General features: G+C 36.6%; 1 protein-coding gene across 1 annotated transcript in view; it reads right to left on the bottom strand.

Moving 5' to 3' along the window:
• Positions 1-16605, bottom strand: part of PHIP (pleckstrin homology domain interacting protein) — a 108588-nt gene that overhangs the window by 91081 nt on the left and 902 nt on the right. Inside the window, exons 5-6 of the mRNA XM_066547397.1 lie at positions 6720-6870; positions 6509-6607 (exon numbers count right to left, since the gene is read on the bottom strand). Coding sequence (XP_066403494.1) covers positions 6509-6607; positions 6720-6870 — 250 coding nt within the window. The remainder of the gene's footprint in view (positions 1-6508; positions 6608-6719; positions 6871-16605) is intronic.

The raw sequence follows: 16605 nt of genomic DNA, 5'->3' as shown, positions 1-16605 counted from the left end.
TAGAGGTAATGTATTCCAACTGCCCTGCTCAAGTCAGGGTCAGCTAGAGCAGGTTGCTCAGTGCTGCATCCAGTCCAGTTTTGAGTCTCCAAGGATGGAGACTTCACAACCTCTCTGAGCAACCTGTGCCAGAGATCTTATCACCCCCCAAAGCTGTTCTCTTATGTTTAAATTGAATTCCTCTATTTCAGTTTTGGTTCATGATCTCTGTCATGTCAGGATGCACCAATGAGAAGAGTCTGGCTCCATCTTCATTGCAAGCTCCAATTCAAGTATTGACAACCAATGATACTACCACCACCATACTGCCCGTGCCACACTTTCTCTACTCAAGGCTATACAAGTCTAGGTCTCTTAGCTCCTCTTTGTATAACAGGAACCTCAATTTCTTCATCACCTTTCTGGTCCTTTGACAGACCTTTAACAGCTATGTTAACCAATTCATAGACTGTCCATGTAGGTCTTTTCTTGAGGAGCTGGATCCAGCACTTCAGGTGTGATCTTATTTGCACTGAGTAGAGGGGAAAGAACACCCACAATCTAATGGCAATGCACTACCTCCAGCAACCCAGGATGCTGTTTGGGTTTTGTGTGCAAGGTCACATTGGGTCTGACACATTCAGCACCAGGACAGCCAAGTAGTTTTCTCCACAGCTGCATTCCAGCAGTCAACCCCCAGTATATCCACTGGTACATGAAGTCATTCATCCCCAGGGGCAGGACCTCTGCTCTTCTCTTTGTGAAAATTCATTAGATTCTTGTTGACCCATTTCTCCACTCTGTCAAGGTCCTTCTCTATCATTCACTACTCCTGGATTTCAGTTGTTTGACAAACCTTTTCCATCATCCAAGTTATGTTCCATCATCCAAGTTATTAATGAAGATGTTGAATAATACTGGCTCTTGCATCAACCTCTGGAGTGCACCGTTAGGGACTAGCTCTTGTGCCAGACACTGGAATTCACTCTGCTGATCACAGCCCTTTGACCCTAGCAGTTCTGTCATATCTTTTCAGTTTGTCATTGAGAATATTATAGAAGTCTGTTCAGAAAGCCTTACTGAACTCAGGATAAATAGCATTCACTACTGTCCCCTAATCTCCAAGCCCCTCATCTCCTTTAAAAGGTTATTGGGCCAGTCAGGCATAATTTCTCCTTCATAGATCAATACCAACAACTCTTAACTATGTATCTGTCTTTTCCTATCTTGACCTCCAGAAATATTTGCTTCATCACTTGCCCAGGGACTGAGATGAGGAGGACCCACCTTTAGTTCTATAAAGTCTCCTTCTCATCCTACTCCAGGTCCCCTGTCCTATTCAGCAGCAGGACTACTGTTCCTCCTACTGCTGACAGACCTGAAAAGCTTCATGTGTTGATTCATATCCCTCACCATATTTATTGCCAGAAGAACTCCAACTTCCATTACTACAAAATCACAGAATGGTTGAAGTTAGAAAGGACCTTTAAAAATCATCCAGTCTAACCCTCCTTTGAAAGAAGGGCCAAATATTGCTCAGAATCTTGCATCTCTAGAGTTTAAAAAACCAAGTGGGGTAGAGGAAAAAAAATGCCATTCTTGACCTAAAGGCTCTAAATGTAAGAGTTTAAATTCCTTTTTTTCATAAGGGCCACTCAGGAACCTAAAATGCAACTTTGTTTTTAAAATATTGCTTCTGCTGTCACAATTCACTGCTGCCAGCAACCTTAATCTCAAAACCACACATCTCAAAGCGTCAAAAACACTTTATTTGTTTGGTTTCCTGTGGAACAAAAGTCAAACAAAGCTGATGAAAGTGGTGGGAGTTTTCAGTGGAACTCGCAGAAGAGTATAGATTTTCTCCCACTCAAAAGGCATGCAATAGGCACCAAATTAATGCCTTTATGGTTTCAGAACTTCTCTAACTCATTCGCACCCCAAATAGAACAGGCAGCTCAAAGAAAAACAGAAACCTGTTAGAAGGATGATAAATTTGGGCGTCTGAAAGATATGGCAGTATTAGCCCTCTTTTTTTTTCCACTTGGCTTTCTTTCTACTTTCTAATTTTACCAATATGATCAATTCTATCTCCTTATTTACATGGTCTTATCCTTGAATATGGAATATGCCTTAAAGATGGGGGATAGTAATCTGCCTTATCCACTAGCCAGTGATAAATCAAATTTAATTTGTACCACGTACAGGTTACATTTTTAAAATGCATACACAATCTTTCATTTTCTTCCTTTCTGGAGTTGTATTTAACGAATGGAAGTTCTGTTCTGAAAACCAGAATCCAACTTCATTCCCCATCCAGTCACACAAAAATAGAACCAGATTCAGAAGAATCCTGGAAGGATACCCAAAGGATATAATTCACTTACAACTCTTACCCTTATTGAATCAAGTTTCATTAACTTAAGAGGCTAGACAGGCCTCTAATGAATACCACAGAATTCAGAGCTGTTAAAAATAGTAGTAGAGACTGCTAGACAACTCCTTTCACTCTCCAAGCTAGTAAGACTGAATGTATCAAGCATTCTGTTTGGTGCTGTTGAAGGCTTTTTTTCTCCCTTCTTCAAAGACATCCAAGACCAAAAAAAAACAAACCAAAAAACAACCAGCTTGAGCTGAGTTCTAACTTCCTACCATTCCTCTGTTCAGCTTTCAAACTCTATACAGTATTCCTAGTCTCTTGACTTAGACATGACTGTCAACCAAGTAAAATGATTAAGCTTGCTATGTTATCAAGCCAAAACTTGTCTCTGGTCAAATCATGAAGGTAAAAAAATATCAACTCCTAACTGGAGTATTTCTGAAAACACAAAAATTTTATATACACCTCAAACTTCCCATACAATATTCATTTGCTTGATGAAAGCAACTGCCAACCCTTCCTAATTCAGAGTGGCTAAATGTGAGGTATTTCAAGAAGCAAAAAACAAAAACAAATGAAAGTTACACAACCTTCCAAACTTCTCTGACTTCAGTAATACCTCAGTTATTTCACTATATAGCTCCATTGGTACTTTATTCAAAGTTCCATGACTTCTATTGCTTATTTATTCTTGCACACTAACAAGTCATTTACTTTAGTATAATTCACTCTTGACTTGACTAAATGTGTATAACAAGATGTTACTTTTACACAGATCTTTTAATAAAAATGTAGTCTTTGCCTTTATTTTCTTCCTATAGTTAACAGAATAATAGAGTTGCACAAAGTACTGGGAAGTTAGTTTTTAGGCCTAAAGTATTTACTGCATTTCTAAAAATAGACATTTACACTGCTTTCAGAATCTGGCATTCTCTTTACAGCCAAAACACCAATACCACTTAATAAACATACTGAAAAAAGTGTAAAATGCCTCAGAACTTTTCTTGATATTGATTACTCTACAAAACTGTGAAATACTGGTTTTGGAAGGCAGATATTTTTGCTGGTCAAGAAAAAAAAAAATCTTCTCTGTCAGGGACAAACAGCCAGTTTCATTCAGATTCTCACACCCAAGTGGTCAGCTTTCACAAGAGTTCTGAACTCAAATCTCTTGAAGGCTTATGCTTAGGTTTGTTCCTTTTTCACCAGTTCCCAAAAATTACTGAAAAGACCTCTCTTTCTGCCTCCACAAAAATGAGACCTTTAACAAAACAAATTAGCATATGACTTAGCTGCTTTTGCTCTTTATTAAGCACTTCAGCAACTTTTTTATAAGATATATACAAGTGAATGAGAGTATATAAGATATACACAAGTGAGCCCAACTGGACAAAGACTATTCCATATTCAAGTTTTACTTTTCATCATGTTCTACAGATACTCTGTAGTTTCCAGGGGAAAATATGTACTTGTACAGATCTATTTTAATTGGTATAAGCCAGCTACCTACAAGGCAGGTGGCACAATATCGACAAAAATAATTCTAAACAATACCCCATCAGCATCATACCTGCATTGATTCATCAGGCTAGGAAATAAATTAACAACTTTGTACATTCACTGAAATGTAAGTTAAGTTTTCCTGGACAACACAGAAGAATTTCAATGTCTTTATTCCTATTCCTTAAACATTAGTAGGTTATCTACCTGAAATACATACAGCCTGAAGAATAATAGGTTCTAACTTTTTTTTTTTTACATAAAATGTAGTCTTCCCAGGGGAAAACTGGAAGTTATTTAAGGAAACAGAAAAAAAAATCTAATTCAATTTATAAAAGAAATGTCATTCAGGTTCCTTATTTTATTGAGAGATCAGAGTAGACAGAGTAAGATACATCAAAAGTAAATGTTTTAGCATACAGCTCTGAACCAAATATCGCAAAAACTCAAATACACTTCACAGTTGAAAACATTCAGTTACCAGCACTTATATGAATGTTTGGAAAAGGAAATTACTGGTCATGAAAAAAGTGATATTTGAAATAACCGTAATTTTGCAAACATTCAGTGCTTTACAAAAGGTTCAATAAAAATAACATTTATTTAGAAAGCCTGACTTGTTCTTCTCTAAAAAGAGTCTGAAAGTTATTTTTCTTAACATTTTATTTCACTACCACAGCAGCTCTACAGCTTTCTTTGAACTTCAGCTACCATGGATCTCATCCACTGATCTTTTTTCCTTTAAAAAGTATACACCAGCTACCACACACTGTAAGCCACAGTACAACATAAAACAGTCCTCAATCATTCTGATTCCTCCATCATGTTTTAACACAAGAAAAGCTTCACAAGAAAAGCTAAGCAACCACTAAAGAAATCTTCGCTATTAAAAAGCTCAGTCCTACAGTCACCTTGCAAAAATAGCCCAAGATTTTCCAAGACTATTATCATCAAGCCATTGCACAACCACTCAAGAAGGGAATTTTCTAACCAGCAACAAGCATTTTCTCCTACACACCTAGAGCACAACACAGAAAATACCCTCTAAGTGAATACAAAACTAGTGGCTCTAAACAAAACCACATTGAATGATGCAGGTGCTACAGTAGGGTTTAAGTGAACCACTGCTGATCAATACACATACCAGCTGAGGAATTCTTAAAGCTCAGCTCTAAACAGCAAGCAAAACCACATTCTCAGCCTACAGTCCAAGCATCTACAGAAGTATCATGGAAAGCATGTAACTTGTGCTTTAAAATGGAAATGCTATGAGGACACTAAATACTCTGCCATCTACCAAGTCAAAATTGGCTGTGCTGAACCTGAGAGTTTAGCTATAGCATGGTTCTGATCCAGCTGCTGTGAGAGAAATATAGTTCTCTAGATTAAGTGTAATGGTGTATATTTTGATATTTGATTTTGAGTTTCTTCAACTGAAGAAAAAATACAAATAGCCCAAATTAACCTCTCTTGATTATACATGTTATCTGTATCTATTTAAATTCATTAAAAACTTAGATGCTACCAAAAGCCTCCAAAAGGAATTTAGAGACTGAAGAATTGCCATGGCAAGTTACCACATTAAAAAAGTCTCTGTCCCTAATAGTGTGTGCCTACATATTTATACCGTGATACTATATATAGCGTATGTAAATATATTTTTTCACATACTTTGTTATATATTAGTTTCCCAATACATCTGCAAATCTTCTCTTTTTTTTTTTTTTTTTGCCAAGACAGAAATCTTTGTCTTTGCAGCAGCAGCTGCACCTGATCCAGAGCCAATCAACAGGATATTCTCTGCCCACTCTCATCCAACACTGCACATCTATCTGCAACTACCATTTTATTAAAAAGACCTACACCAGTCCTTTTCTGGTGTAATCCACACAGACAATTTGGTCTTAATCATTTCCCCTTCAGTGGACATCAATAGAGAAAGATGAAAAGATGCCAGTGATTCTGCTCATTTTTCTATACATGAAAAAAAGAGAAAGGGTGCTCCTTAAAGAATCTTCTAAAATATCACATCTTGATCCTTCTAGCAACTAAACAAGTGTGTATCTTTGTTCTTAAAACATGAAAGCTAACAAACATTTCAGTGACCATGTGAGAGCTTAAAAATAAAAACTAGAATACCTCTGACCTCCAGCTTTCAATTTTTCAACAGTACATACAGCACATGCATCCTTCATGATATAGCACAGCAGAGAAAGCTAAAGGACAGCTACAGAATTAGTGAATGGACCAGACTGCAAAAAGAATAACTTCTACAAGACTCAATTCTTTCCAAAGGTAACCATTACCAGACTTACTTTCCTACCAATAGGTGTAGGCCTTGCTGCCCTATGATACTAATTATTTATCTACTGGCAGCCTTATTATATCTTTAAGAAAGAGTTTTGTTTGTATGTAGTTATAGTTTAAATACATTTCATTCAATTTCATACTTCAAAAACAAAATTAGCTTCAGAAGAAATTTTACAATAAATATAGAAACACAGCATCTTAATAAAAACACTAGAAGTAAGGTATATGACACTAACAAGGGTAAATATAAACAGAACTACTATTTATCTCTCACCATCATAATAATCATTCACCCTGAGAGTTAGGTATTAAAATGGCAGTGCCAGAATAAAATTGACTCACCTATACTAGGTGGACTGCCATAATTTACAGGGGACTCTGGAGGCCTTCCACAATGTAGTGCAGCAAGAGCAGATCCTTTCCATACAACATGTTTGCAACCTGTTTGTTAAAAATCACACCAAAAAATGAAGGCAAGTGAGCTTTTTCATGCAAAACCACAGGAAAGGTATGAAATATCAAGAAGTCTCAAATGCTCATGCAATTTTCATACTTTTGTTTGTACGAAGCAAAGACTGTCTGCCAGCCCCCAATAATGTCTGCACTCCAGGGACGCTTTGTGGAATTTCTTGCTCTAGAAGTGGTCCAAGTCGATGGCATATTTGAAGCAAGTGATCAGGTGCCAAGTGTCTGTAGTATTTCACCTATTACATCAAAGAGCAAACAGAACATTTGAGAAAGAATGCAAAACTTTTGATGCCTTACTGGTTTAATCTTTCCCCCCCAGATTGTTACACAAATTTGTAACAAAATTATAGGATATTAAAGGATAAAAAGGAATAATGACCTTTAAGTACAATAATTCATTCCAGCTGGTCCTAATTAATTCTTCAATTCAGTACATGCCATTTTGTACAGAGAACTGTTGGTATTTACTACTTTCTGACTTCAAGCCACAATTGGTCATACTAATAAGCTCCCTTATAACCACAGTAAAAAAAAAATAAAAGTATATATTCAATGTTGCATTTAAGTAGTGGTCTGGTCAATTTAAGTTACTGTAAGATAAAGATGAGGCAAAGATTGTAAAGACAGGAACATTTACTTCTTTCAATAATTACAAATACTAAATAAATAACATAGCTTTGTAAAAGAAAATTAAAAAACATTCTGTCTCAATTTACCTAAGTTAAAACACCTTGAACCTTCACAACTGGCTTGATTTATTTTACATCTAAAGCTTTGAAACAAAAACGTTGGCTTAAGTAACTCAACTTTTAAATTGGTAAATGTCGTCCCTCTTGCATCTATAAACATGACAAGTTTTTGCAACAGGTCATAATTACACAGTACAAAAACAAGCACCTATTATCAGCAACATAATTTCTCACCACTTGATAATAAACCACCTTTAATGACTGCCAGATAAAAACAGTTTATTCTTTTGAACTAACATAAATCTAGATCAGAGAACTGTCTTAAATAATAAGGGGGGGAAAATGCTTTTGAAATGTATGTGACAACAGTAAAAATCCTACTAACATATGGCTTTTGCCTAAGAAATAGCATTTTTAAAACGCAAAAGCTATTGTCAATTCAGACTATAACAGAAACAAATTAAAATTATAAATAAAGGGGGAGAATAGACTCAATTTCTCAGATTCTTGTATAGAATTTGGCATGTAGTAGTTTTGTCCCTCATCCAGCCTGAAATACATCTTCACAGTTTTACTTCACAGAAGAGGGGGGAAAACAGCAAAATACTGAAGAGAAAGCTTGTGATGTTTTGTTATTCTTTAACTAGAGGAGATCTTGACTGCACTTAGGCAGAATGATGCTTCTATATTACACTCAACTAACAGAATATACCTCATTCTTCATCAAATGTTCTCCTATCTTGCTGACAACCACAATCATTTAATGTACTCCAGCAGTTTGTTAACATAAAGAGTGCTGATGTCTGAAACTGAGGTTCTGGAAAAACCTTGCTAACACCAGTAATTCCTACCACCACCACAATCTCCTAGTGAAGGAGGGAAAGTTTTCTCTGTCCTGTCTTGGTCTACACTGGCCAGCAGTTCAGCCTTCTGCAGCCACTTGCTCATTCTCATTGCAGTGGAATGGTGGAGAAAATCAGATGGGTAAAAGAGAAAAAACTTGTGGATTGAAATAAAAACAGTTGAATAAGTAAAGCAAAATCTGCACAGCAAGCAAGGCAAAATAAGAATTTATTTACTACCTCCCATCAGTAGGCAAATGTTTAGCTGCTTCCTGGAAAAAGAGGTTTTCCTTCTATGGATTATATTAAATTTTTAGAAAGCCTTGCAAACTGTCTGAATTTGGCTGCCTAAAAGTTCAATAACTTGCAAAAATGACACAAGCAAAAAAAAAAAAGTTTTATTAAAAAAAATATTTTATTTTACTTAAATAAAATTGCAGCTCTTCGTAAAGATCAGTTAATTTAAAATTGCTAAATTCAATGTCATCAGACATTCACACAGAAGAGTGGCAAAAAATAATTCAGAATTATTATGATAAGAAAAATTAATCAGAATAGCAAATCAATATGCTTTTTTCTGCTTAAAGAAGTAATCACAGTCAAAATATATGCATGAGAGCTCTAAAATATCTAAATAGCCATAAGAAGTTATGAAGCTGTATACACTTTTGCCATCAACAGCCCTGATCCATTTCCTTAGCTTTTGTTCTCCTCTCTCCTATCAAAAGGAGCACAAAAATTTAACAAACACTGCTCTTTTCTTAATTCCATCTGAAACCAGAATTTACATCTGCAGAATCTGAATTCATCTCTCAAAGATTAAAAACTATGGAGTTTTCTGGTTTAACCATGAATAACACAACTAAATACACAATACAGTTGTCATTTTATCCTGCTCAAGATCCTACAGTTTTACACATCCTAAGAAATGCACAAAATCTAAAGTAAATGAAGTAAGTAATCTTTGACACATTCCAAAACTACAGCAAGCTGACATCTTGAGTCATATTTCTCATGATTTGTCATCAGCCATGCACTCACTTTTTATTTTAGCAGAAACTAGGTAGGCTCAATTCCTCTTGCAGCTTTTAAAGCAAATGTTTTGATAAGAGCTATCTGTTTTGTTCTTGATCATCTGTATTAAAGATCTCAATATATACCTTACACCCACGCTGAAGTCTCTTCTAGTTTAAGTCCATTTATGTGAAAAGAGCTATTTATGACACATTATGCAGTAGTTGTGTGATGCTTCTTCACAGCATTTGTCTAAGTAATCATAGTTCAGTACTAAGCAGCATTTGCAGCAGCTCATTAACAAACTGATTCAACAATACTTGGGAGCTGTACACTTTGCCAAAACAGAAGTGGCACTGCCCATTTAAATACTTGTCAGTTGCAGGAATTTTATAGAGCTACTTCATGAACCATGAACAGTCAACATTCGGCCCTTGTTTTCCTTCATAAAGCTAAAGTAGACACAAGAAACTTAAATAAAAAGATAGGCTTCGTTTCTCTGTAAAATCAGATAAGAAAACTTATTTAATAAAGTCTTTATTTGGACTGATTTATTTTTCCTTTTCTTCTTCTACAAACAAATAAAATGTGGAACTTGAATAACTTATTTAAAACAGGCTATTAATTTTCTCCAGGTGACATAATTTCTTCATTAAAAAAAATAAAATTCTTTATCTACTCCAGCTGCCTGACCACTTCAGGGCTGACCCAAAGTTAAAGTACAGTGTTAGGGGCACTGCCCAAATGTCTCAGCCAGCAATAGGCTTGGGGCTTTAACCATCTCTCTGGGAAGTCTGTTCCAGTGCTAATTTGTATGTGTGAGTATTATGGTGGAAGTCACTAATTAAAAAACTGTGTAACAGAAATTCACCCAATTTCTCTCTTTTGAAAAAGGAAAAATGAGAATTGCAGAAAAGATAACCACAACCTCGTAGCAACAAATCAAGACAGGACAAGATAAGTTTATTTAATACATTAAACTAAAATTATTCAGATTGCTCCACGGTGCAGCCTACCAGGAAACAACTCTTGCAGTGACAAACTGCAAAAAGAACCTAGAATCAACAAAAATATACCTGCAATGCAAAAAACCCACAACCTGAGTACTTTCAAGTCAGATTATTGAAACAAAACAATAATTTTTTGTTTTAATGGTAACTTTAGAAGCTTTGTCAGAAACAGAAAAGCTCAACACAATTCGGAATGAAATTTGAAATGAATAGAATGAAAGAACAGAATAAAATTTGGTTGGATATCAATCTATGATTCCAAGAGAGAAAGGAAAGCAAAAGGAAAAAAATAACAGATGTACAAGTATTTAAAATTCATACAGCTCTAAATGAAAGTGAAAACTGGACTCTACAAACAGGAATTTTAAATTTATATGCCAAAACTGTGATGTCAAACAGCATAAAAAGTGCAGGATTTTTTCTCTGCCAGTCTCCGCTGAAATTCTAGTTGTTTTTCTTCCTTGCCCTATTAGGCTTTTTTCAGTGTCACATTCTGTCTGTGCTCCCAAAAGAAATGCGTAGATGATGTGCTTTTAAGGTAAAATAATAAACCCTCTTTTTGTTCTCACAGTCTTTTCACATAAGTTAACGCTTCTTAATCATTACTGTAACATAAATTAAACTCTGTTGGCAAGTACAAAATTTTCAGATCTTAAGCATAAATATTATTTTCTAGAAAATCAGAAGCAACATTGCCCTCAAACCTCTCCCTTTACCAACTATCCCAACTTCACCCATTCCAAACAAGCAGCACGGGAATGCACAAAATGCAGCTACACACCTATCTGGACTAACATACAAATCTTTATCACCTTTGAAATAGACCTAAGTGCTTATATTTTCATTCTGCATGACTCTGCAGCATAATTCAGCATCAGAATCACAATGAATAAAACAAAAGAATCGTGATTTGACCTAGAGCCTTTAGTTAAATTTGCAATACATAATGCAGTTATTCACCACCAGTGTTTTAGACATCAAGTAAAATATGACCTTATTCTAGTGCTCCAAATACTCTGCACACTGAAACGTTCTCTCAAAAATTGTTAGTTTCCCCCCTCACCCTGCTAGCAGTCAACATGTTCAACTACCAGATTGGCTGTAAATATGTTTCAGAAAGACACATTTCCACACAAGGACATTTAACAACAAAAACTACGTCAGTCAGCTACCTATATTCCAAGATGTGAGAGCTCAATCTTACTAACACCAGCAGCTATCCCACTTTAACTACCCTGCTATGTAACATATTACCCAAAACAAGCCCCAAATTGAATTACAGTAATTGTTGTACTCTATCAGATCATCAATCTAATAGAGTACCATGTACCACCAGCTACTGCCTTATCACTTTAAAATTAGGAATTGCAACAAAATGGAAGTAGTTTTCTCTGAAGAATTCTTATTCCCTTTTTTCTTTTTTTTTTAGGGGGGAGACAGGGCAGGGACAACCAACAACAGGGAGGGAGAATAATTTTCCCCAAAACTATTTATTTCTTGGATACTTCCAATTCTGCTTGAGCTAAAACTATACAAATATTTAACCACTATTTCCAATCAGAATGACTATTATTTTGCTGTGAGATTACTCTTTCTCTAATTAAATACATCTGTATGAAACCAGCCATTCCAAGAACACATTATTTTTTCAACTATTTAATGCTTTTAATAGGTGGGAGGCCAGAGCAGATAAACTCAAGCCTTAGTATAAACAGTGTGCCACAACCTTAGCACATGAGAAGGTGTGAACAGAGGCAGCATTTTTTGCCTTATGGACTAAGATGTTCAGCTGTGCCTGTTAAATTACCTGTAGCTATTTGCCTTTCTTAAACTCTCTCATAATGTTTTGTGGGTTTTGTTGGGTTTGGGGTTTTTTAAACAAAAGTTACACTTTAGAAACTTGATATTCCTCTTCATCCCATCTCTCAACAGTGTTTCTTAGTCCCAGTTTGAAAGAACTAGCACAAAACACAGCTGGCTTGGCCTTTTCTCCTGATTATCTGTGGAACAAACAAATGTGTGGTGCTACTTAAAACAAACAAGTGTTTCCCCATATCAAAATATACTGGTCTGAACAGAGAGGTTTTAACATCACCCAAGTTCTCAACTATGGGAATAGTCTGTAGAGCAGACACATTTGTCTTTTAGAACTCAGAGGATATATTCAAGTTGATATATGTCCAACAGAAGCACAGTTAATGAGACCAAAAATCTGGCTAAGGATAACAATCAGAATACTTCAGTTTTCTTACCACAGTGCCAAGTTCACCTTCCAAAATATTGTATAGATTATCCCCAAAATACTGTTAATAAAATCTAGGTGATAATGCAGCTCTCTGATTCAACTCAATTTTGTTCCCTATTTCTTGGAATATCTTTACAGAACAAGCTTTCTTTCCTAGAGAAATAAACCACTTATTACCTGGTTACTTATTAAGAAACAATTTCTAAATAGTAACCACAATTCTGCTAGAAGACTTAACTATTACATGAACAAAGAAACACAGTATCAATGTACTTAGTGTCCCAGTCCCACAGATACTCTTTGTAACTTCGCGGAGGTTTGCACCACAAAAAAAAAAAAAAAAACAAAACAGTGAAATGGCCTGAAAAAAGTGTTTTGTAATTTTTACTTGAAATCACATTAAGAATTGTGGGCTGGAGAAGAGAAAGGCACAAATGTCAGCAAAACAATCATCAGCAGTTCCTGAGACCAAGACATACTGCCTATTAAACATATTGGGCCATTCTATTTAGTGTGAAGTCCCAGCTTTCTCCCTCCTCAACCGCCACCATCACCACCATGAATAAAATTCTAATTCAACAGAGAAAATGACAATTACATTTATATTCTGGATAAGACCTTAAAAACAAAATAAAACAAAAAACCACCACAAAACACACACATACACCAAAAAAAAAAAAAAAAAAAAAACAACAAAGAAAAACCCACAACATTCCCTATGTTAGCTCCAAATTGTCAAAGTGAATGTCAACAGTTGGTTTCATTCAGATGAAGTCTACTTTGGTCCCAGAAGAAGCAACTGCAACACCTTCTCCAACCCCTCCACACTCACTCCTATCATCTCCCTCGTGGTGGCGGTAAGACCCATGGTGTAGCACACAAAAAGAGCTGAGCCATCTTAAAATTACTGTTCATTTTTGAGACAGGTCAGCTGCCTCATCCAACTAACCACACATTCGGATAAGCACTCGTGCCTACACAAAAGATGCAGCAGAAATGCACAGCTTTCATCCACAGCATACAATTAGTGCAGCTACACCCATAGGGAAACTGCAACATGAAAAAAACAATTACCCTGGAGTCAAATGATGCGCCAAAGCTTGCTCATGTAATAAAGGCCCTAACAAAGGTGTTGAAAAGCTTAAAAATGTAACACAACACTTAAACATCTTATCCAAAACATCTAAACAATCCACAGGGCTGCCTTGCTCTGCTGTTAACACTTAAAATTTCTCAGTTTCTGTTTCCCATAGCAAGAAAACCTCAATATTTCAAAAGAGAGAAAATAAGCTATCCTACAATTTGCAAGTCTTCACAACAGAAGGAAGAACACAAAACATCCTGAGATCTGTTACTGAAGAGTCCCACCATCCTTGGTAGATCTATATTGAAAGTGGCCTACTGGGACTCCATTGTCACAGGGTCTTTGGCTATAGCACAAATAGAAATCTTAATACTGGCAATATTAGAATGAGATCAGCACTCTGAAATAAGAGCCTACACTATCAAAGCAATATTCATGTTATTTATTTCACCACACATACTGACTCTAGAAAAATATAATATAGGAATACTGGAATTCAAGAAAAATCATTTAAGAACATAATATAATAGCATTTCTAAACTCACATATTTGCCTGTATTAGGCATTATAAGCATGCACAGAATGGTATTAGCTTATTTAATAAAATGAAACATTTATTTTCACTGACCAAACAGAAAAATTAAAGTAACTTGCAAGACAAAAATTGCACCAGATTTAACATTATTTGCACAAATTAAGTAACAGAAATAAAACATCTAGGGCTGTGAATTCCAGTCTAATAACAAAAAGTTAACTCGAATAAAAATTCTTAAATAAATGCTTTCAAATGAGGACAAAACCAGAAATACCATCTCTTGAAAATATATTCATATATATTAAAGGAATTATTTTTCAAAAATATGGGTATAATAAAAAGCATGATTTTGTACACAACGAAAGAGAAGCTTGGGATTAAATTTTATCCCAGTAAACAGAGCCCTCATTCCTTCCCAGAGTAAAAGTCAAACATCTAACACTACATTTACTGATAATTTTATTTTTTTAGCCTTTTATCCCTTCAGACCTCTCTACAAAGTTTAGTGAAAGCTTAGGGCATTCATGTCTGAGAAAGGGTATCAAAACATGGCAAAACGTGCCATCTTGAGAAGGAAGAGTTCGCATCTTAATGCTGGAAAATTTAAAAAAAAAAAAAAACAAACGTTAGCTCAATCATTCTCTATCTCAAAAGCTAAGAATCCTTTGGTTTGAGACAAATAAGTTTTTGTTTAAAGAGGACACAGTGAAAAACTCTTCTTTTGTACAAAATACAACTGTCATGTGCAAATACACTTCCGTGCCAGCTTTCACATGCCTAAAATGTCAAGTAATACAAAGTTCACACAGCTTTGACAGCTGAAGCAAGAACAAATACAGATGGAGGGAAACATCAATAACAAAGTAACCAATTACAGACACATGCCTCCTCCAAAATCTAGGTAGGGAAAAGGTGGGAAAGCACTTAGAAATGTTTATTAGGAAGTCTAAGGAAACTTTGTTTTGAAGAGAAGACAAGGAAAAGAGAAAGGAGCTAGTCAGCATCACCTCTCTGAATATAAGCATCCAGCATCAAGTCCAAGTTTTAAGGAAGTACATCTTATGTCATTACCTATGCTTACTAAATTGGTATTTACCTGCATTCCACAATGAAAAGAAGCTTCTTGGAAAGGGTCTGAATGAACTTATTTCTCACCAACTCTTCTTACTTCAAGCTTTAAAGTGTCTTTTTTTTCCTCACTTTCCTTTTTTTTTCACATCCTTTTATACTCTAACTATATAGAAGAAACTCAAATCCATGCTACACTAAGACTGTGCCTCCAAGTCTTTATAATTTATAGGACAAAAGAGAAAGGTTATTGATAAGCTTTACCAAGCAACTCCTTGAAATGGGTAAAACAGCCTTACAAATAAATAAGTAACTAAGAATATCATAATATATCATGCACTTTGAAATGCCCAGTTGAGTTTCTTCATATTTGATTTTAAGTTAAAAAATACTTGTATGTATTCTTATGTTTTCCACAAGCTAATTGCTGTCAACTCTTCCACACCATACACATGAAAATGCCTATGCCAATGCAACTCTTGCTACAGAAAAAAAGCAATGCTGCAAGTAAATCTGTTGTAACTACAATAAATACCTATGCTTCATACGACAACATTCGTTATAGAATTAAAAAAATGTATATGGCAACAGTCTTTATCAGAGGCATTACAAATGGAGTATCAGAGGCATTACAAATGGAGATGGTTCTGTCTCCTTTCGTGTAAGTTCAAAAGTTCTCAACATATCTATGTTTCAGAAGTACTGGAGTTCAGAAGTACTACAAGCAACCAGCAAAGGAAATCTCTCTTTGATGAGCATCACAAACAGGACTCAGCCTTTCTCTTAAATCGTTTTCAGAAATTCAGAGACTAAATTATAAAGTAGTGTACCTGCAATGAACACAATACTAGCAACAAGTTGCTAACACACACAATTCAGACACCTCATTTGCTGTTTTGCCAAGTGCTGCAGTTAACAACATGTTAGGGGAAAAAAATCCAGGCCCCTCTCTGCTAGCCAGAGGTACATCGCTGAGAGGAACACTTGACTTTATCACTGATCTAACCCGTGATGAAAAGCACACACTAGGAAGTTTTAAAAAAGAACCAACCAAAAATCCACCCATCAAATTTCTGATGTGACCCTGGCAATCCCGGTTACTCCCACGCACCACACACGGTGTATAAAACTCTGCCAGGGACGCAGCGCACCTGGCAGGCGGGCGGGCCCGCCCGGGGCAGACGCTCGGCGCGGCGCGGTGCGGGTGCGGAGCGCGGCCGGGCCGCGGCCATTGTGTGCGCGCGCGGCGCACAGCGCCCCCGCACGGCCGCGCGCGCCCCGGCACCCGCCGCCGCCGCTGGCCCCGCCCCGCCCGGCGCCGCGCCGCGCGCGCGGCTGCGGCGCCCGCCCGCACCGCGTCCGTGACGTCGCGGAGTGAGAGCGGCCGGGCCCGGCGCGCGCGTTGTTATTGACCCCGCTCGGGCGGGCACCGGCCGGACCCCGGCCCGAGCCCGCCCCGGGACACTGACAGGGGGTACAGGGAG

This window comes from Molothrus aeneus, chromosome 3 (assembly GCF_037042795.1).
Source record: "Molothrus aeneus isolate 106 chromosome 3, BPBGC_Maene_1.0, whole genome shotgun sequence".
Taxonomy (NCBI): domain Eukaryota; kingdom Metazoa; phylum Chordata; class Aves; order Passeriformes; family Icteridae; genus Molothrus; species Molothrus aeneus.
The sequence above is the reverse complement of the archived record's forward strand: the minus strand, read 5'-3'. Positions and strand labels throughout refer to the sequence as shown.